The sequence below is a fragment of the Nothoprocta perdicaria genome, unplaced genomic scaffold (genome assembly GCF_003342845.1).
Source record: "Nothoprocta perdicaria isolate Ctin4 unplaced genomic scaffold, notPer1 scaffold_160, whole genome shotgun sequence".
NCBI lineage: Eukaryota > Metazoa > Chordata > Aves > Tinamiformes > Tinamidae > Nothoprocta > Nothoprocta perdicaria.
In genome coordinates, this window is record NW_020454761.1 from 541,104 (window position 1) to 563,909 (window position 22,806).

Consider the following 22,806-nt stretch of genomic DNA (forward strand, 5'->3'; position numbering starts at 1 on the left):
AAATAGGTGAGGGGAACAATTTGGAACATTTAGGAATTTCAAACAAGGATTTTGGTGTAACAGTGCTATATGCTGTCCCTTCAAAATATATGCACAAGGATGTGCAATTCCTCACAGAAAGCTTACTTTCGCATCAATATACAAAGTGTGCTCAATTGGGAAACTGAATTTATCTTAGTGTGATTTATCCTTTGTTCTAGCAGACAGGGCTTTACAAAYACAAGCACATTCGAGCATTCAATCAGGAAGCCAGGAACAATAGCAGGCAAATTAAGTGGCCAGGCAAAATACTTGATAATCAGAAATTCAGGGCTATGTTTGTTCTGAGCAGGCACCGGAAAAACACTAATTCCAAACACTTAAAAACGTATCTGTGTTAGCGTATATGTCCCAGTGAATGTTTTGTAGCTTGCTATAAAGCTTAGGATGCAGGTAATACACTTGATATAGCCTCACTGGAAATACTAGAAGAGCTGATATAGTGGAAGTGATGCCTTTGTCAGCACAGTGAATTTTCAAGTCAACAGCACGAAATATAGCTTGAGGATATGTTTTATAACAGAGGAAGAGAACATCTCTCTGATCTATACATTCAGCTTATTGGGTTTTCCTGTATATTTGCCAATTGTTTAGAYAAGAACAACTAATACACGAAGCGCAGTGACAAAAGAGGGGAAGCTGCAAAAAGTGACAGAACACCACATTTAAAATCAGAATAAATATGCATAAAGCTGCTTGTACATACCTGATTTATGGCAGGGAAACTGAGCAGGATTTTCAGRTCTTTATCAGGTGCATGTGAAATGTTATACCAACCATTTATGCTGTTTGAACGTGTACAATTTTCTTTTAATGTGCACCTAAAAGTATACATAAAATTATACTAGCTTCCTTTTGGTGGCTTTGATTTCAAATATTGTACTTCAGTTTATTTAATGGTATTGATTTTTTCAGGAACACAATTGATTTTTATCTTTTTTTTTTTAACAAGAACAYGGTAACAGATACACAAAGCTCTAGGAAAACAATCAGGAAAATCTTTTGCTTATCAGAATAAATTACAACACATTGATGTATGCTCTAGGGTCCTGATTAAGTCAGTGGGATTCGAGGAAACATTCAATGCTTGGCCTGCAATGATGGGCTCCTTAGTTTGGGCTAGAGTCCATCACCCCTCATTTTAGCCTGTTCCAATATAGAGCTCCAAGACCTCATGCCTTTTTTCCCCTCTGTGCTCAATGGAGAGACATGGGCCCTTCTAGGATGTGCTTCACCTGAGCTATTTCAGACATACAGACAAAAAGGAGATGAATCACCCCAGACAGAAGCTGCTCTTTCTCTCCACTGAGAGTAAGGGGAGCTGAAGTTGAAGCTCAGATGCAGAGCTAGGCTATGGACATGTGCTGCTGATCAGCTGAATCCTTCCTATTAATATCTTGTTCACTGTCCATGGATGTGAGGCACTTCAGGAAAGATTTCTCCATCTTAAAGAATAAGTTCAATTTCAGAAGTAGGATGGCACAAAGTAAATAAAAATGCTATATGTATCAAATTGTTGGTGGAAATAGAAAGTATAGAGCAGATAGATAGCGCAAAGCTATGAAAGAACGAGGAAACATTGGGAGATATAAACACTATAAAGACTACACATATTAATAGATTGAAAAAAACCCAGAACATCAGCATGCAAACTAGTATGTTTGAAAAGTGAATCTTTAAAAAAGTAGAGAGTGATAGTGAAMAATCCATAGTTTAACTCCAAATAATTTCAGATAGCTAGAAAGTCAACACAAGTAAGTGTTCCTTGTATCTATTTGAACATTTTAATAGTGCTCATTTCCAGATATGACCTCATGTATTTCCCCTCAAAACAGACTGCTTGAATTAGGTAGAGCAAAAGAAGTATGAGGCCTCAATTCCACGAGAAAGCAGATGCACGTAAGGCCTCAGCCATGGGACCAGTAGCGTGGCTACTGACGAGCTATTGCTTTGCCAAACATGAGATATGTGCACGCATTTCCAAAACGTGCACCTTGGCAAAACATTTTCATGAGGATTTCGGAGCTCACTGTACAAACACATTTAGACAAGAGGGCTTCTTTTTTTTTTTTCTGCAGAAGAACAGAAGAAAAAAAGAAAAGAAAGGCTTTCAAGAAGAATACCCACCACAGAGCCCATATTGCCGTCTCCTCTGTCAATGCGGGTGCTGGCAGCAGGAATGCAGTTAAGCACAGGGTCACTTCCTGTGCRGTCGAGCTCAGGAAACGGAGTTCCTGCAGCACGGGAACGTGCCGGGCTTTTGCATCTCAACACATTCAGGTCATAACTACACTCTAAGAAACTGAAAATATGCTTGACATATTTCAAATTGACTTAACTAGGTCAATTTTTGATCTCGTGTACGCTTCTCTTCACATTACTGAGATCACCAAGGTCCATAAGCGCCACGATTTTTGAACCACAGAGGGGTAAGATCTGTTAGCAACAGGTATCCATAAACCTGTGTGCTCGGGGGTGTGCAGGTTACTAACACGCACTGGGAATGAGACACGGACATCCAGCAGTTTCTGATGGTCCTAGGCTCTCGCTGTTACAGGTGCAAAGAAACACAGTTACTGTATTTGGCACAAGATAAAGACTGAGATTTCAGTGAGGTTAATACTGAAGAAGTTAGTTATTTATAAAGCCAGATCTCTAAAACAGCCTAGGAGAAGAGTATCTGCATTCTTAGACTGCCTGAGCAACACGAGTAGGGAGGCAGTTTCCCACATTTGTGAAGAAAACAGTTATATGGCAAAAAAAGCAATGTCGCCCAGGGCTGTGCATTTTTAGCATGGGGAAAATGCATCCTTTGCTGCTGCAGAAGCCGGCCCTTAACGCTCACACTATRTGCTATGGTAGGAAGCATCAGCAAAGGGGAAAGCAGAACAGCTGGTGCCTCTCAGCATAAATTCTCACAGCTGCCTTCAACAGGCTAGCGACAACCCGAAGTCCATTTGCTTGGGGAAGAGATTATTCTACTCTAGTCCTATTTYAAGACAATCTGCTTTGTTTGCGAATATACTGGAATGAAAAGAACAGAAATGCTATAAGAGAACCACATGCTGCTGAGAAGGGCTTATCAGCCTCTTCAGGTTCAGGTACCTCCTAAGAAAGTAAAATAATAATAATAATAAAAAATGGATCAAAAGTAGGTGGAAATTTCTGGAGGTTGGTTTTCCAAGAAGGCAGACTGGGCCAGACGCTGTATGACATGAAAGAGACTTYTGGGACAGCGGAGCAAGAAAGGATAAAAAGCAAAAAGTGAGATTCATTAGTTATCCCTGAGAAGGGAGCAAATTTAGGGAGAAGGATCCTGAGGCTTCCATGAGAGATGAAGGGGCAGTATCTGCTTTAAGTACCCCGTGGATTAGATTTCCAGCATGCACAGATTTGTGTCCAGAGAAAAGCAGAGAGAAGAATTTCTCTAATCTTTCACAGCTAGCTATGGTTCTTTATGCTACTAAAGATCCGTCTTCACAATGTGAATCACATTCCTCTTATTTCAGGATGAACAACATGGTACCTATGCCTACCGGCTCATTCATATGTATTTAAACCTCTGCTTCATTAATCATTATATTAACCACTGAGCCCTATTGAGTTTGTTCTCTCTGTCTTGCTATAATATGCTGATTGCCTAGCAGAAGAGGAAGACAATTTCAGAGAAAGTTTCTGCTTGATACTAACCCCTAAGGGAAGTCTGTGGAAGCCTCAAGMACTGACCAAATTTGAAACTCAGGTTCATCATATCAGAAAACTAAGATGTATTGTACTATTTCCATATTGAAATACACGGAAAACATTGGTGCTTTATATTGGAGAGATTTCAASAAACTTCAGGGGAATTTGATTCATCTGAAGAAAATCAATATATATCAAGAGAAATCATACTATGCTATGACTACTTCTTTCGAGCAACAGTAAGTGAAAAGGGGAATTTATACCGTTGTATAACTGGATAACTTGGAACAAAGAGTAGAAATACGAAGAGTAGAAATATTTTGTTTCATTTTGTTTTCACTTCCAATAGGATGTGTATATTTTTTCAGCAAAACATTGGGTTTGAATCCACACTGTCTTTAAAATGAAGCATGGCTAATAAGTTTCATTAAAAGCAAGGAATAGATATTTAACATAAAATTGATTCCCTAGTTTGTGTAAGATGTATCATCAGCCTCTTTTAATACAAAATCAACACTTTATGTCCTGACAACAGTAGGTACACTTTTCCAAATAACAAAAATGTATTATGGAGTATATTGTTTTAGTGGACATGYCTTGGTTTTACTAAAAACATTTGCTAAAAACATTTATTTATTTTTCTAAAGCTTCACTCAGAACTAGATCTTCACAAACATAAACATTTAATAATGATAAGTGATTAACAAAGAAAAATAATGTGGGTGTTAAAGGGGGTTCATGTTGCAGTAATTCACTTTTTCTCCAAAAGAGCAAATTATTTCTATTTCAATCTGGTGGAAATTTTTGGTGATTTCCCTCATTAAGAGGGTATACTGACTAATAACTGCATTTYCAAACTCTTTTTAAGCTAATTAAAAGCCTGAAAAGTTTAACACAGCATAGACAGCCTCTAACAAGAAGCCAAAGACAGAGTTTGAAGAAAACTCATTGGAGGACAAAAATTTAGTCTCTTTTAATAACCACCTTTGCAAACAAGTAAACCTTCCGCAACATCATGTTGATACTGAAACAAATCAAAATGAGTAGTATTAACCTTCTAATGGAAGGTCACTAGTGGCATTCCTTGAAAAATCAATTTTGTCACCATTTTTACTTAACATTTTAGCCACCGATGAACCAGTATAAAAACAAGCAATACCCCGATGACATGTGCTAATGATACCAAGTTGAAAACATTGTCATGCAGGGAAGGATCAGAAAATCACACATGAAAACGTGGATGACCTTGGCATAAGAAGATGACATTACATAGCACAAAATACAAGAACTTAGAGCAATGGAAATCTCCCAACCCATATGTGCTGTAGACTGGAAACTTATTAGTTGGAGGGGTAAAATAAAGAACAAAGGAACAGAAGGACCTGGGGGCATTGTTCGATCACGGATGATTGTGGCCCATCATCGTGATGCAGTCATGAAGAAGACATTTGCAATTCCAGGACATATCAAATAAGGTGCTTCCTGGATAGACTGGGAAGGATTAAACATCACCCAGCAAGGTGACATCTCTTCTGAAATCCTATGACAGTCCTAGTCATCCATGTTTAAAAATAAATGTATAAAAAACTATTATTGAAGCTGGCTCTTTTTGTGCAGCAAAATGAGACTGAAGAAGGGGTCTGCTTTCACAAAAATATTAAGGTGGTTAAGTAGGAGTGAGGCAGAAAATTTAACTAAAGCAATGCTGGCACCCCAAGAATGGGTATAATCTGTATGTGAATAGATTGGTGATGAAAATGGGGAGAAGGATTTTAAAGCAGCAGCACAGTGAGGCTCTTGGATAGCCAGTCAATCCAAGACTGAGGGCAAAAGCCTCTCAAGTCAGGATCAGTCTGAGTGGGTTTACCTGCAATGTGGTTACTTGCAATAGCCAGATGACCTGATGACCTGCCTTGATGACCCGRGAAGTCCTGCAGTCCAGTCTTTACACATGCAGAAATACAGTGCAGCAGTTTTGAAACCCAATTCAAAGAAAGCAGCAAAACTAATGACTTGAATGGGAGGATGAAGGGTTCAGAAAGTCATTCTTAACTGGCCTAAAGTAAAAGGCAGTGGTCCCTGAGCAAGGAGCAGTGAATACTGAAGACAGCTGGGAACTCTTTCCTTGTTTTAACAAGCAAGAGGCTGCCCAGCTATTAAGATGCTTCAAACATGTATACACAATTTCATATCTGTCAATTATGAAAGCAAAAACATCTGCTCTAAAACCAAATTTCTTTTTAGAAAATTTGCTTTTAGAAACAAAAATATTCTAAAAATCATAGAATCATAGAATCCTTAAGGTTGGAAGGGACCTCCAAAGATCATCTAGTTCCAACCCCTCTGCACACGCAGGGTCACCTAGAGCACGTGGCACAGGGCTGTGTCCAAGTGGGTTTGGAAGATCTCCAGAGAAGAAGACTCCACAACCTCTCTAAAAATATTGTAATGCTTTTTTTATTTTGCACTGATCTAAGAAATCTGAAGATTAACATGATCTCTAAAAGGCTCAGAGTGCCTTTTCACATGATAAAAAAGTGGCTCGCATTTATGGCTATCACTGATTTCATAAAAACACAACAGATACAAAGATATGCTATCTTAATGCTGAAAAGCCCCAAGTTAGTAAAAACTTACAGTAAGTAATAATGCATTGCTTCTATATGCAGGTCTATACACCAGAAAATACCTTTGATTCAGAGAACACCACCCACAGTAGGGATCCTTTGCAGATAAGCATCCTTGCTGGGAAACAAATCTACTGCAATTTGCAACCAGTATTCTTCTCACCTGAAACCAAAGAACATAMGGAGTGAAAACAGTCTCCATAAAAGAGGGAAGCTGAGGATTATCTTCAAATATCTGACAGCATCCAAATATGATGCCTTTGGGGAAGTTTCCATATGTGCTCCCCGCTGCCAGAAGGCCTTTGGGCAGGCATTGGTAGCCCATTTTATGCACATTGTATTTTGTCATCAGAAGAYGAAACTACTTGTACAATGGCAGTCTGGATCTAATAGTAACTTGCCAGCATGGACAAAGCAATGCATGAAGAACTCAGCACAGTGGTAACAGCAAGAAGGGAGTATATTTTATGAATAATGTTCTGCTTAGCAGAATACTGCTTCCCTCATACCAGAACTGGAGTTTTTAGATGACTAATGAAGGTGCATCCAAAAATGCACGTGCAAAACAAAATGCATTTATGTTTGCATCAACATGTCAGGTAACTGCATGTGCAAACTGGTACAAATGCATGCAACTACCAAACATGCATGCAAATGGCACTTCAATAGGTAAAAATAGATGATTGTGGTTATTATATTTTATGTATCTATACTTGTACATTCAGCTTGAATTTCCTAGTCAGCCATTTTCAGAAAAGGAAAAAAGAAAAAGAGAAAGTCATTTTAAAACACAATAATGTTGTAATAATATTGTCAATTGATTGTGTTAATAAGAAAAACATTCCTGTTTCAAAACATTTGTTTATAAATTTGCAAGAATTAGAAGCTCCTGTATTTCGTTAACAGAAACAAGGATGTGCCTTTATGCAGAACTTCACTCGTTTTTTTCCAACCACGTGTTATGAAACTCAGTTTAACTGGAGATGTTTGAGATAATCAGTAAGTTCAGGAACCTGTCGGTATCTTAGACTACTACCAAGAAAAATAAAAAAAAAAAAGGCTGTTTCTAAAAGCCGTTGGTCCTCCACTACAACATGCTCTTTTATGAAAGCTAAAGAAAACCCAAATCTTTCCTGTGCATATTTACAAGCACATATAAATGAAGTGCTGGGTGAAATCATGTCCAGTGCAGCCAGCCTGCCAGCCCATACATTCCCACGGCTGTCTTCCCTGGCGCTGGCGAGAGGGAGGACTTTGTAACAGAGTCGGTGCCCAGCGGCCCTGCTGCAGGACACGCTGCAGGACGTGCTGCTGGACACACTGCAGGATGTGCTGCAGGATGCGCTGCAGGACATGCTGCAGGACGTGCTGCAGGACGCGCTGCAGGACACACTGCAGGACACGCTGCAGGACACGCTGCAGAACACGCTGCGGACACACTGCAGAATACGCTGCAGGACACGCTGCAGGACGCGATGCAGAACACACTGCAGAACACGCTGCAGGACGCGCTGCAGGACGCGCTGCAGGACACACTGTCCTGTGCAGCAGCCCCCACGCCTCCCGCACTCCACATACTGCAGCCGTCCCCTCAGATGGACAGTGCTTGGTAGTTTTTGCTGGAGATCTGTCTTAACTGAAGATGATGAGGACTTTAACACTAACCTCAGCAGGACTAAGACTGCAAACCCATCTCTTCAGTTAAGAGACTCCTCTACATTAGAGGCTGCACAAGCGAGGGGCAATCACGGGCCTACAGAGGCTCAATTACCAATTCAGAGTAASCTCCTCTTCAAAGCATCTCCTAAGCTGTGTTTGCTAACTCCTCGCTTGACTTTGCATGATGCCAGCCACATATTCAAGGCCCCAGGAAAAAAAAAAGAAACATAAACCATCTCTGAACGGAGTAACGTAAAAGAAGGTTGTGAATAAGGGCCTTGCTGGGCTATAGGAGCAGCCGGCAGTGCCAAAAACATCAAGTTCCTMTGAGTTCTGCAGAAGTGCAGAAAAAGCATGTAAATTCGGTAACCTGAGTTTAGATAGGTAAGGTCTGACCCTGATCCAAACAGATACTTCACCTTTAAAGTCATACAAATCCTTAAAGAAGCAGTTAACTTGAATCTATTAGTGTACTTACCGTATTAGCAGAGGATAAATAGATGTAGTTATTATCTACTGGATCAAGTCGAAGTTTGGGGAAAATGGGAGTTTCTTCCTTAATTTCGTATAAGACTTCCGGGCAATTAGATACCATATCCTCATCAAGAATAGCCTAAAACAAGAGAAGGGAAATTATTCACAGACTCTTCTATTTACCCATTAGTATTTTAATCATAACCCTAATTTTTGCTCTTTCGCTAGCTACATCAGAGCCTCTGAAATGACTCTGTCCTGATCAGTTCAAAATCATACCCAGCTCTTATATTGCAGAAAAGTGGAAGAAAAGGCAGTCAGAGCAGAATTTCTAGCACAAACATGCCAGAAATGTTTTGCACTGAGGCTGGCGCTCAGTATAATGTAGGAGACATCCTTTTCATCGGCTGCGTTCCTGACTGACAGAAAGACTGAAGAATGTGCAAGAGAGACCTATATGCAAAACAGAAGTCCTAGTGTGTTAAGCACTTCCATGAACAGAGTGGAGAGTAGGGTGTTCACGAAACAAATGAACATCCAGGGCTCCACCAGGTGAGAACCMCTACCATGTAAAAAGGAATCTGCTGGTTACTGGCAAACGCCTTCAAGGCAGAAACTTCTCCGTGGCTTCTGGGAGTACGTATTTCAGTTGCTGTCACTTTTCCTTACTGTGTCTAACTCTGGAGCTTTCCGCCACTCTTCTTATGCAATTCAAGACAATCACAGACCATTTTAATTTTCAAGTTAGTAAGTACGCTAACATCAATGCCAAGTTTTCTATGACTTTCATCTCTTAATTCCATAAACAGGACTAAATGAGGAAAATATGTTCACAGTTCTCACTGTGCTAAGGGGATGTGAAAACGTTCCATTTTGTTTTTCTTTGTCAAAAGTATTAACTTAGCACAGTGAAATCCAGTGGGTAGAAACTTTTCATGATCTTTTCTTTATTCTCCTCCACCTGCCTGTTTAATTAAAACAAAAAATGAGAGTAATCCTTTGCCATGTAGACAGGAAATACACCTTTTCGCAAAACCCCAGAAAAAAAAGACATCAACCATAAAGACATTTGACTGGATGGTTGAAAGGTTTCTGAGATAAGGTGACTTTCATTTCTAGGTGACTGATTTAAGCTGTCACAGGTCAGCTACTCAGAAGCGATGGCAAAGGGGGGCTTTGGCTTTTCTCTCTAATGGACAGCTATTCGCATCACGCAGAGACAGGCTAACAAACAAATAAATAGGCAAACATGTTCCCTTCACAGGCTCCCAAAATCTAGTTGCATGTAATATTCCCACTGGAAAAAACAAAGCGGGGAAGTAAACCAGAGATAGTGCAGCTGAGAACCCTGCAGTCCATAAATTAATTACTATGGGCATTAGTAGATTAATGAAATGCTTCCATGAATTTTAAGCAAGGTACGTAATTGCTTTTGAAAATTATCTTGTTCTCCAAGTAACAACAGAGCAGCTTTTTTTTCATAAAAGAGACAAAAAAGAAACAGAGATCCAGGGAATTCTGTTCACATTACACTGAATAAAAAATACAGGAAACTTTTACTCTCTGGAAGACACGAGTAGCAGAAGGGAGGCATTCCCATGGAAACGGTGCTCCGCTTACCTTCAGGAGCTGTCCGTCATCCGTGCCCAGAAAGAGAACGATCTGATTCAAAACAACCGTGCCGTAAACAGCCGCTAAGCCAGACTGAATCAGGGTGGGTAACTTCTTGATGGATCGCGCCGCCTGGAAATCAGATACAAGAGAAAAYCATTACAAAACTACCCAGCTATACGACAAAATATTAATGAAAAGGAAAAGAAGCATCCCTGGGAAGATTCTCAGAGAGCTCAATTTTAGATAACAGCTCGGGTTATCCTTGGAAACCCTGCATGCACTATGAAAATGCTTCTTTTTCCATAAGGTACCAGGAGATTACATTTACTGTAGCTAAACCATCAATTTCAGCATGACATAGGCATGGTCTAACAGCAGACTTTACTTCATAACTTGATCCCTCTTTTGTGGGGACACAGTGCCTGGCCCTGTTCTGGATTGCCAGTTCTTCCCCACGTGGCAATGTTTTGCTGTCACTTGACTGCACCTATCCAGAAGGCAACAGATTAATCCACTTTTAGTGATTCAGAAACCACTTTTAAGAGCATGCAAGTATTCTGGAGTAAGGAGGTTCTTCAAACATACAGACGTCTTTTTGTTTTGTTTTGTTTTTTGCTTGTCAGAAAATGCAGACCTTCATCCTCCCCTTTCTGGTTTCCTGCTTCACACTAAAGGAAGCTGAGACTTGCATATTACATAAATATAAAAATGAGACAGAGCACTATACAGTTCACGTCAGTGTGAGTACATAAAAGGAGCTGATTTTCTTCCTCTTCACACTTTCCTAATTTTGTTATGTATAGAAATGAAGGTTTCCAAGGACATGTTTAATCTAGAGTTGGCAATACATGCTATGACAAAACTACGATAATAACAAAAGGAACAATACCATTTTCCTTATGATCTGACATTATCTGAATATCACACAGTATTAGAGAAATCTGTTTTGATAACACACTTGTTACTTTGCTTCCCAAAATGACAAAAGTCTTTACAGCAAAGTGTGAGTTACATCAGCATGAGGATGGGAAGTCTGGCCTCTCCATACCTGTGCTAGATGGAGTCTCCTTCTCCGGAGATCTTCCAAACCTGCTTGGACGCAGCCCTGTGCCATGTGCTCTCGGTGACCCTGTGTGTGCAGGGGGTTGGACTAGGTGACCTCTAAAGGTCCCTTCCAATCTTAAGCATTCTGTGATTCTATGACTCTGATTCCATGATTCTATGTACCTGTGCAGACTTCAAGAGCAAAATGGCACTTACAACCCTCAACTCCTAGAAGCTGGGTGATGCTAAGTAACAGAAGCATAAAAAGAAAACGCAGGGTAGGAATCCCTGCATCTGGGAAAAAAAAAAACAGCAAACAAAACAATTATCCCTTTCTATTGCACGTGCTGCAGAAGATCAAGTGCTAAAAGGAAGATGACACTGTGCCAGGAACTGCTTCTTCTCTAGGAAAGCCACTRTCCCCATCCCAAGGCTCTTGCAACCTCAGGCTTCTACCTTGCATAAAGTAACTTGTATTTGCAGTCCTGTAATTGCTTTAAATCAATCTTATTGATGGTTGCTGCCAAAAGTGTGATGCCACCTGCTCTCCAAACACACGGCAGCATGGACTTAAGTGCTGCACAAAACACTGACAGGCAGGGAGAAGAGAGGGAAGAGCTCAGGTAGGTTTGGGCCTTTGGCAACAACCCCGGTGAGCTGGCTTAAAATGACTACGACCTCAGCCTGGACAGGCTCCTAGATCTACAGGAACCCTCTGTTGCTTTAATGAATGAGACAGAGAGTGGGAGAACAGACCGTTAAAATCCTCCTTTTGCAGAAACATGAAGGCATTTCTCCAAGTCGCGAAGCAAATCCATGACCCAGGTAACAGCTGAATCCGGCCCTCTTGGCTTAATGCCCAAAAAAAGCTATTCACACAAAATTATCTTTTTCTGAACTTCAATCCAAAGTCAATTACAATCTTTTTCAGTCATCTGAATTATTTTAATTAGCTTGCAAGAACAGCCACTTGGAGGAAAAGAAGACTTGATTAAATTTTGTCTGTAAAGAAAAGGATATTTTTTCATGTAGTAGGAAGAAAACATAGGAAGTGCCATGTACTGGCACAGAACTCCAAGAAAATCAGCTTAGGCATGAGACTTCAGTACTATGGGAGTCTGTTTTAGATATAAATATATACAAAAAAAGCAACCGCAAGAATTCTAAAGCAGAAAAATAATTAACAGCCCTCATCTTCTCTCAGATCAGAGGGTAAGAAGCAGTGGTGGATGCAACGAGCCCTCAGTCACACTGAAGAATCAGGAGATGAACCCTCCCGAGCTTTGATTTCCATGAGCACCAGGACTTTTTACTTGCTGTGCTGCAAGCTCTGCAAGGAAGAGGAACCACCCCAGGTTCCTTTCGGACACAGCACAGCAGGACCTCCAAAGACAGGAATAACCACCCAGGATCTGGGAAGCTTTGCTGCCAGCTTTTATCTTGACTCATATCCTAGTAAAACAGCTAGTGTCGCATCAGAGCGTCGCCGTCATGTGAGGGCAGAAGCAAGGCTGACAAGTCTGGAAGCCTCCTCCCCTCGCTGCGCTCGCTGGAGGGAGGGTCATCGTGACATTGAGCTAATACAGATAACGAGAGCGGGGATTTAGTCAGTGGGCAGGCACAGCAAAAACTGCCTTCCCTCTTTTGCAGCCTGTTTCTCCAGTTGGCCCGTTCCCTCCAGGGTGCAGCTGCTGCTTTCACCCTTCTGTCATCCTCTTCTCTCTTTATTTTTTTAACAAGCCCTTTTACTTCTTCCACTGTGACTAACGGGGCTACAGCACTGTAGGCTCTTCCCGAGCTCTTCTTTCACAGCTAAATACAGCCCTAAAATGCATTTACCATCTAAACTTCCTTTACACCTCAAGAGTTATTCATCTCCATGATCATCTATCCTATAATACTTCTGGACTCATAAGAAAACATCAAATGCACAAGAAAAGGCTACATTGCTTTGGAAGACTGTTGTTTATTTATTTTTTCCTAGCTCTTCATTTCCACCCTTTGGTTTTATTCTGTGGTCCCAAAACATCTTCACTTTCACAGGTAAGCCTAACGATCTCCTAAATTAACTTACATTTTACTTTCAAGATTAGCTCTCTATGCTGTTTGGGGATTATTGGCTTGAAAATTATTTATTCATGTTCTATATTTTGTATCTCATTTTCAGATTTATCCCTGCATGATTCCAGCTGCAGCAACTATATTCTCACTAGTCTTTTCTGTCTTGATTTCTTCTCAATTCCTTTGTATTGCATTGCCTCAGAGGGACAGGCAGCATTTTCTTGTTCATGAAGCACTCAACATATTGTAGCCTGGCCAAAAAGTAAAAACTCAGGATTTGAGCCTTACAGTGAATGAGCAGATGCAGATAGCCCATAGGGACACAAAATTTGTGAGTATTGCATAGCATTAGTCAACACTTGAGCTTATGGAAAGACACCAATGCCCTTCCCAAAGGGAAAAACCTTCTGGAATCTGATTCTTCCTTCTTCACTTCACCATCCTTCAGCCTCCTGCCTCACTTTTGACTATATCCAAGAGTAACAAATGTTAACACTGGTACATTCATCACGCCTTTCCTAGGACTAAAGAAAAAGGACAAGAACTATTCCAAGATTTGATTTCCATGAGGATTTTTTTTCTTGATGCATTGTACAGCAACATAAGGAGGAAAAACTGTAAGGAAGAAAAGGAGCAAAACAGGAAACCAGAAGGTCTGCCCAAAGACCTTGCAGAGGCAAGACCAGAGCCTCACAACACAAGGAAGGAGGCCCAGCTAGAGTCTGCACTTTAATAAGTGACCGACGGAGACCTGAGATGGGGGAGAACTGAAGCCTGTCCCTTCTGGAGGCAGGTGAGAAGCTCCTCTCTCTGCCCTCTGATCAGAATTTGCAGGATCGGTCCAGGCCCAATAACAAGCTYAGTTAAGGGAGGCTTCAAAGCCAGTTGGGCATGAAGCAAGCATCAGCAGAGAACAAGAGGAAGTGGTAGGTGACTGCGGTTGGAGATTCCCTTCCCTTCTGCGTGGGATGAAGGCACACAGCTGCCAAACAGTTGTGCTTTCAAGAGAGGCTTTTTTTTTTTTTTTTTTTTTTTTTGGCTTGTTAGGGGCCCAGATCCAGTACATTGCAAAGAAATTGGTGGTGCTTTTCCACATTTTGGACTCTCACCCCTCAATGTCCTCTTCATGGACACCAAAAACCTGCAGTGAATCAAGAATGGCTACAGAGCTATGGGACAAAACACAAGACATGAGAGCCCAGGTTTTATTAATCCTATGGGGTCCTTTTTGAGGAATGAGGAGGATTAGTGAGAGAAGGGATCTTCTGGACAAAGTAGGGTAAGATCATCTTTGCCAAGAGGCTGGCCAACCTGACAAGGAAGGCTTTAAACTAAGTATTTCAGAGGGAGGTGACAAGAGATTGCAGCTGAGTGAGAAAAGGGAGGTCGGGGTGGCAAGATAACAGGGCGCTGTGATGAAGGTGAGAGCCATCAGGAAGGAAGACACAGGGCACAAGGGGTCTCACCTCAGGTGCCTGTGCACRCTGCCTGGAAGCAAGCAGGAGCTGGAGGAGCAGAACTGTGACTGCCCTGGAATAACTGAGAGGTGGTAGGAACGCTCACACACCTGAGTGTGGTGATGAATGGAAAGAAAAGCGAGAACAAAAAAAGGTTGTGAAGGAGCAGCTTAGCTCAATTGTGTGCAGCTCTTCCATGGGCCAGACGACAAGGTGGTTGAAACCTGAGAAACAAGAGACCATGGAGCACCCTGTGGTGGCACTTTGCTATACACCACCCAGATAAGGTGAGGAAGTGGACCAAGTCTTTGAGTAACTCGAGTAAGTCTCCAGCTCACAAGCTCTGGGTCTTACGGGAGACTTTAACTCCCCTGACACATGCKGGAAGGATAACACATGGGAAGCAAGCAACTCAGGGAGATTTCTGGAGCAACTCGGGGTCTTCTTATTACACATGCCAGGCAGGTCAGTGACGGTAATAGTCTTCTGGATTTGCTGTTTGAGAACGAGGAAGAATAGACGGGTGAGGCAATAATCCATGGCAGCCTTAGCTCTAGTGACTACACATTCAGGGTGGTGAGGAAAGAGGGCAGCAGAGCAGAGATCTCTGCCTTCAGGAGGGCAGACTTCAGCTTGTTCAGAGAACTTACAAATGTGGTTGCATGAGAGGCAGTTGTGAAGGGAAGGGCTGTCAGGAGAGCTCAAAGGTCTTTCAGGACAACCTCCTCCAAGCATGAAACCTCACAAAAAAAAAAAGTAGATGATTTGGGAGAGAGAATCAGCAAAGTGTGGACTTAACAACTGAACTACAATGCAGAAAAAAAAAAGGAAGAGATGGAAGGAGAAACGAGCTACGGAGGAGGAATTGCTAGGAGGCTCAGGCATGATACTAGGAAAGCCAAAGCTCATCTAGACTTGTAGCTAGCAGGGKATATCATGAGCTTCAAGAAGAGCTTTTACCACCATATGAATAATAAAAGAATAAGGAAGGAAATCACAGGCCTGTTGCTAAATGGGGCAGGTGAGTTAGTGGCTGTGGATGCTGATGAGGCTTGCTCTTCACCAGCAGGCCTTAGCACCCATGGAGCTCAAGGAGGAGAGAAACTAACMATCTCCTCAGAAATCTGAACCCATATAAGTCCTGGGGACCAAGTGGGATCCATGTCAAGATGCTGAACTGTCTGACATGATTGCAAGGTCAAAGGCGAAATCTCCAATAACTGAAGGCAAGTATCACACACCTCTTCAAAAAGGACAAGAAGGAYAACTTGAGGAACCACAGACTGGTCAGCCTCACTTATTCCCTTGGGAAATCATAAAGCAAATCCTCTAGGATGTCACTTCTGGGCACATGAGGAAGAAGAACATGTCTGGGTAAAGCCAGCATAGATTGCCCAGGGATAAACCATGTCTGACCAAACTTCCATAATGGATTCACTCAATTTGTGGACAAAGCAAGACCAGCAGATGTCATTTCACTTCAACTTCAGCAGGGCTCTTAACATTGTTTCCTGAAGCATCCTTGTATCCAAATTGGGATGTTACAGTCTATGTGGGAGGACTATTAAAGAGATGAAAAAATGGATGGATCATCAAACTTAAAGGGTACTGTTATCATTCCACCTAGCAAGTAGTTACTGGTGGAGTTCCTTTGCGACCAGATTCTGTTCTGTTATCTTTCTCAATAACCTGGAAGAAGACACTGAGAGCATCTTAATTAAGATTGTGGATGGTATTAAAATGAGCAGATATGCAGATATTCTCACAGAGCCGCCATTCACAGCTACCTAGATAGACTGATGGAATCTGTTGGCAGGAATCTCAAGAAATTCCACTAAGTCCGGCACCCGGGATGAACTAACCCCCGGTAGCAGTATGGGCTGGGGACTGACTGCCCAGAGAGTAACTGCTTGAGGACCTGGAGGGCAGCAGGCTAGGCAGGGTGCTCAGGCAGCAGTGAGTTAACAGCATCTTGGGCTGKGTCAACAGCAGCACAGCCAGTAGACAGAGGGAAGTGATTATTATCTCCTTTAGTGGTCACATATTCGATTGTATCTGGAGTACTGTGTCCAGGTCTGTGGCCAGCACGCAGGTTGATAAACAGGAGTGAATTGAGTGGCGGGTCACTCAGAGGGCTGCGGCATCGAGCGCCTTCTCCATGAGGAGAGGCGGAGGGACTGAGTCCAGCCTGGGGAAGAGAGATCTTTGCAGAGAGCAAAGCAGCAGGCTCTTTGCTGAGCTGCATGCAGGATGACTAGAGATAACAGCCACAAGCTGAGACTCGGGAGGTTCCAACTRCTCAGCGGCAGGAGATTTAATTAAATAAACCCTCTATAAGGACAACTAAGGAGCAAAGCGGGAGCCCAGCAAGGCTGGGCAGTCCCCATCCTTGAAGGTTTCGAGACTCAACCAGATTAAGCCCTGAACCACCTTGTCTGCCCTTGCAGATGATCCTGCTTTGAGTTTGGACTAGTAACTTCCTGAGGTTCCTTCCAGCCTCATGGTCACAAGCAAATGAATTCTCTGTTTGAGAGATCTCCAAAGCCCTCAAAAGTTTCTGTTAAAAACACCTGGTAAAACCAGATGTCTAAAAGCAACTGATAATTTGGGAGCTTATGAGACTCCTGTGGCTTGCTGCCCATACCAAATACAGACAAACTGAGAATTCACTKTAACCATATAGAAAAATGCACTCAGCAATACGACAACGTTAACTCTAGAAATCTGCACAGCTGTCAAACAGCAAATGAAATAGGAGCTCTCTGGTAATACACAGGAGATGASTTTACTACTCGAAAATTAATTACATGTCCAATCTTGATGTCAAATAATATTTAGTAAATCTTTACTTAAATAAAAGATCTTGACTCCCTTTGAAATGAATTACCACAAAAATTCAGATGTCATTCCTACAAATTTGGCCATGATTAAAATGATGTAGCTCTGTTGACTTAACACCCAATTTCTGTAGAGAAGGGAAACTTAAGATTTGTTCCAATATTTCATGTTATGCTTTATAAATTAAGGAGCATATACCAACTCACATATTCATTTCTCAATGAAAAAGGCAAAAAATCAAAGAGCAGGCTGTTGTATATTTTTACTTGCATTAAACRGCAGATGGAAATCCAACCAAGATATCTTATCATTTGGGAGCTGGCCAGCCACTTAGCCTTCAGTACATCATAAAATAAACATCTTAATATAAAATGCAACAACTTCCTTCTGTCTTTCAGCTACAAGTCTATTTTTTTTTAAATATACCTTTCTTCTCCCTGTAAAAGTGTAGAGTCATTTTCTCCCCATTTCATTTTCTCCAAATATGAGCTTAATTTCCAGATTTGTCACTGTGGTTAGGTGGTGTCCTACAACTCTCTCCTGTTGTTGTGCTCTAATTTTAGCACTCTTTTCCAACTCATCCRGCTTATCTATGGCCTGTAAGATCCTTATCACTGGGATACAGCTGAGATTCCCTTCATTCTCAGAGCAATGAAAGGAAAGGCTTGCGGTAACTCCACTGGGTACTGCAATAAGCTTGTCACAAATTCCAATACTCCTCATATGTTTTAGCTACACAGCTTCCATTTCATCATTGCAATCCATCAAAAACATTTGTTATTGCTCCATCAGTTTCTGAGAAGAAACTGAGGATGAGATTTGGCAAAATCACATTTAACAGCTATGGAAACTGTGAAGATATACTGATGTACATGTAGTTTATGCTAGCAAGGCTTTTAATATATATACCCCAACAGTGTGCATAACTGCCTATACACAAAATCAAGTGTGGAGCAGAGAAAAAATAAGTAGAACAAAATATAAAGTATTTAGAGTTTTGCTTGAGACTTTTCTTGCCCCTTGCTTGGGCAAATAATTATGGATCATTTCTTTGGAAATCCARTAATTTATGCATTGAAAATAAACACAGACAACTTGGACAAAATGCTTTGCACACACTACTGCATGAAGAGAAGTTCTTATAAGCAGCAATTCCACACTATTTGTGGCAGAGTCACAAAGTTTTTGAAAAAGTCGGTAAACAAAGATGTCAAACTTAATGCAAATGTCAAATTTTAGCCAAGCAACAACGCAACATCGGAGAGATCACACACCTAAAATGAGCTCCCTAGAGGATGCTAAGCAGATGGCTCTAATCCAAACCGAGGACTCAAGCTCATACTTAGCCCTAGCTGCACGGACAGTTCCCTTGAACATGACGGAGCTTCTTATACTCCTGACGTTAAAGAAGCACTTTTCTGCTTTGCTGGATTCGGGCCAAAAAGTTCAGAACTGGACTGAGCTTAGGGTCAGACCCTCAGCAGTGGCGTGTCAGGGAACGGGGCAGCACGAGSAGCTCAGGGCGCGCAGCCCTTGCAGCGCAGGCAACGCCAGCACACGCRCAGGCAACTGAGAAGGTGTCTTGCCTCAAGATAATGAGAATGCTGACAGAAAGTCTGAAGGATGGCAAAATTAGAAGGATGACAGATGTGGCAATAATCCCTAACATGCCGTCTCACTATAAATCGCACTCCTCTGGTGGAAAAGAGCTGCATTTTCAGCCCCTACACAAACTGACAGGATGTGTCGATATACACAAGCGAGACCACATCATGYCTCAGCTCTGGGATTCAAGTGCATCAGGCAAAGACGACCAAGACCCACAGCACCGTCTAACCAARGGCATGTTCAGGGCAAAGCCCAGGGTTATGCTCGACACGGTCAGAAACCCTGGACCAAGCACGAACTCCAGGCACAAGGTGCTCACACCAGGACAGGGCTGCTAAGCACACTGAAGCCCTGTGCTTGCTGCTCATTTATGTATCTTCTCCATCTGCTGTTGATGCTCCTTGGCCTCGTGGCACTCCCTTCTGCCCAGAGCTGCTGCTAACTTTTTATATACACCTTTCTTATTTGCTCCACACTGACCAGCATGCTATTTTCTTGCTAGTTCTGAACCCAAGACACTTCTAATTCAAAAGACACACTCAAATTTTGCAAGGATTTGGTGTGAGACAGTAAAAGGATACACATTAAATCAACTCAGAAACAGCAGCATATGGGCATGGCATCTCTAAACTTATTCTGCGTTAGCCTAGTCTAACCTTCTGTACTGAAAAAAAAAAAACCAAATTAAAGCTGAAAAACTTGCATTTGTTTCTGTGTTGATATACTACAAGCACGTATAATTAGCTTAAGAAGGAAGCAACATTAATCATGTAATGCTACAGGTCATATTACTGCTCAACTCTGTGATGTTTGCTATCTGAAAAAATACTAAATGCTATTTTATTGTCAGTAATGAACTGTATTTATCACTATGCCAGAGTATCATAATTAGTTACATCCTTACACTTAGGGACATAATATTAAGCAGTCATTTTAAACATCTTTAATATTGGAACTCTTCAGTTTTATGGCCAAATTCAGCCTGTGTTTCAAGAAGGAACAAGCTTTTTGGCACATCAAAGTAACTTTGAGGTAAGAGGAGTTAGAGTTAAATCAGACCTAGTCTTAAAAATAAGAGGAAGATTAGCTTCCCATATTCAGACACCTGAATGCAAGGGAGATAGGGGATTCAGAAGAACACAGAGCAGAACAGAAATGTCTACCATTACTGTACCCTCTAAAATCCAAAAGACTTATCTGGATCTTCTAACTTCAGGCTTGAAATGTATTGATTACATTACATACAGAGATCTGTTGCACAGAGATGTTTCTGGTTTTGCTTTTGCAGGCTCAGAAAGCATCTTTGTTTTCCAGGGAAGAAACCCCATGAGTAATGAAAAACAAAGAATATGTTGAAGAAATGTATCTTTTGGGATGAGAGTTGAACTTCATTCAGTAAGTTTGCCATGTGACAACATAGAAATCATGCAGTAAGCTACAAACTGGCACTGAAAATCTAAGGGTTGGTTTGAGCTCTGTTGAAATGAGTAAGTGTTTTGGTATTGACTCCAGCACAGTTGTTTCACTCACATACGGCGTTGTCATTCACAAGTATGGTCCTTTAACACCAGCAATGGTTCTGCAATTCAGTAGAGAAATGAGCAGCTTGAATCATATGTGCCCTCTGGTAGCTTTTGTTTGGAAGAATATCAAGCAGTGCGCACTATGGGCTGGATCGTGGAAGTCAAGGAGCGACAGTAAATCTCCTAGGCTTCTTTCAAGGAGTTTACAACAAATTCCTGCCACAACAGATGAAGGATTGAGGGGTTAAGCTGCAGAGCCTGTGGATGGAGGGAGAGCTGCAAAAGGTCAGGGCTTTCTTTAGGAAGGCTTGATCCCCTATAGTCCTCCCTGGGAACTATAGCATTTCTGCATTGTCCCCTTTGCTACAGCACTGAAAAGACTTCTGGGGGGGTGTGACGTTCAAAAGCACGGAAAGGCCTTGCAAAAGCTGCTGCTTGCCTTGAATTACATTTTCAACTGATTTCTTTACTAGCTGATAAAGCCATAGCAAACCGGGCAGCCTTGCCCACCGTGCCCTCCCTGGGAACAGACTCGGGAAGCACGGTGGAGCTCGAGGCAGTGTTGCAGAAGTAGGTGACCAGGGGATCTCCACGGGAGACCGCTGCTGTAAAAACATAACCACCGCAGACACACTATGGCTGTCTGCTGTGTCTACAGGTCTGGGTGGATTTCGTGAGCCCTTTTGAGCAGGGACAATCCTGGCAGGGTCGGAAAACACCCACCGCCACACAAGCAATCCTAGCTAGAGAGCAATGGGCATGGCAGTGCACACAGCCCAGTGCACAGGCGTCCCTTCCATGGGCTCCTCTCCCTCACTTCTGATGCAGCTGCAGTGACACGAGATGTGAACGCACAGAACAAGGTAGGAAATGCTTTCCCTAGGCTCTGTAGAAAACAGAGTGGAGTCTGACTAATCCTTGGCAGCGAAGGGTGCATGCTGAGACTCGGCTGTGCCAGGATGCCCTCCGGGGCTGCTCCGCTGCGCCCTGCCTTTCCCAAAGCGGGTCTGGGATGGGCACTACCCGCCAGGCAGCCCAGGGGGACCCACTGGTAGCRGAGACACAATCGAGCAGCACAAAGCGCTCTAGGGCTGGCGGAGCCAGGGCTGGCGCKTGAGCCTGGCCCAGCTCCGAAGTTCCCCTGAACTTCACGAGAYGCCAGGTCCATCCGCCCAGGGCACCCTGAACAACATTCCGCAACAACAGGGGCTTGAAGGGGTAACAAAAGCGTCGCCACGACTTACACAAGCGTTCCCATCCGCGTGAAAGTGCGTGGACGCGCAGGCTTGCTCGCTCATCTCCTCCATCCCGAAGATGCAGACAGCGGTGCTGTTCCAGGCCCTGGCGCTCCGGCTGTGGCGGAAAACACCCACCCACCAGCCTGTGGCTCCCAGGCGGACGAGGCTGGAGGAGAGGATGAGGCTCCTGCAGCCGCAGTCCAGGTACACGTGGCCTTGCAAAGTGAAGGCGCTTTCCGAGGGCCGCAGCTGGCGCAGCACGGCCATRCTCGGCGCCTCCCCGTCCTCGCCGCCCTCGCCGCCCTCGCCCTTGAGCCGGTAGTAGGGGAAGAAGAGGCGGCTGTGCCAGCGCAGCGCGTCCACGAAGTGCAGCGGGTGCTCCTTGTACTTGACGATGGCCAGCTCCTCGTCAGACGTCAGCTTGTCCACGCGGCGCACCGTGATGGCGGTGTCGGCGTCCGACTCGGACGGCTCGCAGCCCACGCGCTGCCCGCGCACTGAGTAGGTGGCCGCCACGGCCAGGTACCAGGTGCCGGCCAGCTCGAAGACCACGCCGGCCGTGGAGCCGCGGGGCAGGCAGCTCACCACCTCGCTGTGGCTGAGGCGCTGCAGGTAGCCGGGGCCCTCGAGCACCTCGCAGGTGCCGCCGGCCAGGGTCCAGCCGGCCAGCAGCACCCCGCCGCCCGCCGCCTCCTCGTAGGGCAGCAGCAGCTTGTTGCGCACGGACGGCTCGTCGGGGCCGCCGCGCGCCCGCACCACGAGCCGCGGCGCGCGCAGCGAGGGCCGCAGCTCGTACACGCAGCGGCCGCTCGCCACGAGCACGGCGCCGCCGCTCACCTCGATGTTGTCGATGGCGGCCCCCGGCACCTCGAAGCGCTGCGGGCCGCCCGCGCCGGCGCCCGCCCGCAGCAGCAGCAGCAGCAGCGGGAGCAGCGGCAGC

At 43.5% G+C, this 22,806-nt stretch overlaps 1 protein-coding gene across 1 annotated transcript in view; it reads right to left on the minus strand.

Annotated features, from left to right (window-relative positions):
• Positions 1-22,806, minus strand: part of PLXNC1 (plexin C1) — a 70,200-nt gene that overhangs the window by 44,859 nt on the left and 2,535 nt on the right. Inside the window, exons 2-6 of the mRNA XM_026035532.1 lie at positions 21,873-22,742; positions 10,104-10,226; positions 8,488-8,622; positions 6,413-6,513; positions 746-860 (exon numbers count right to left, since the gene is read on the minus strand). Of these exons, the coding sequence (XP_025891317.1) occupies positions 746-860; positions 6,413-6,513; positions 8,488-8,622; positions 10,104-10,226; positions 21,873-22,742 (1,344 nt within the window). The remainder of the gene's footprint in view (positions 1-745; positions 861-6,412; positions 6,514-8,487; positions 8,623-10,103; positions 10,227-21,872; positions 22,743-22,806) is intronic.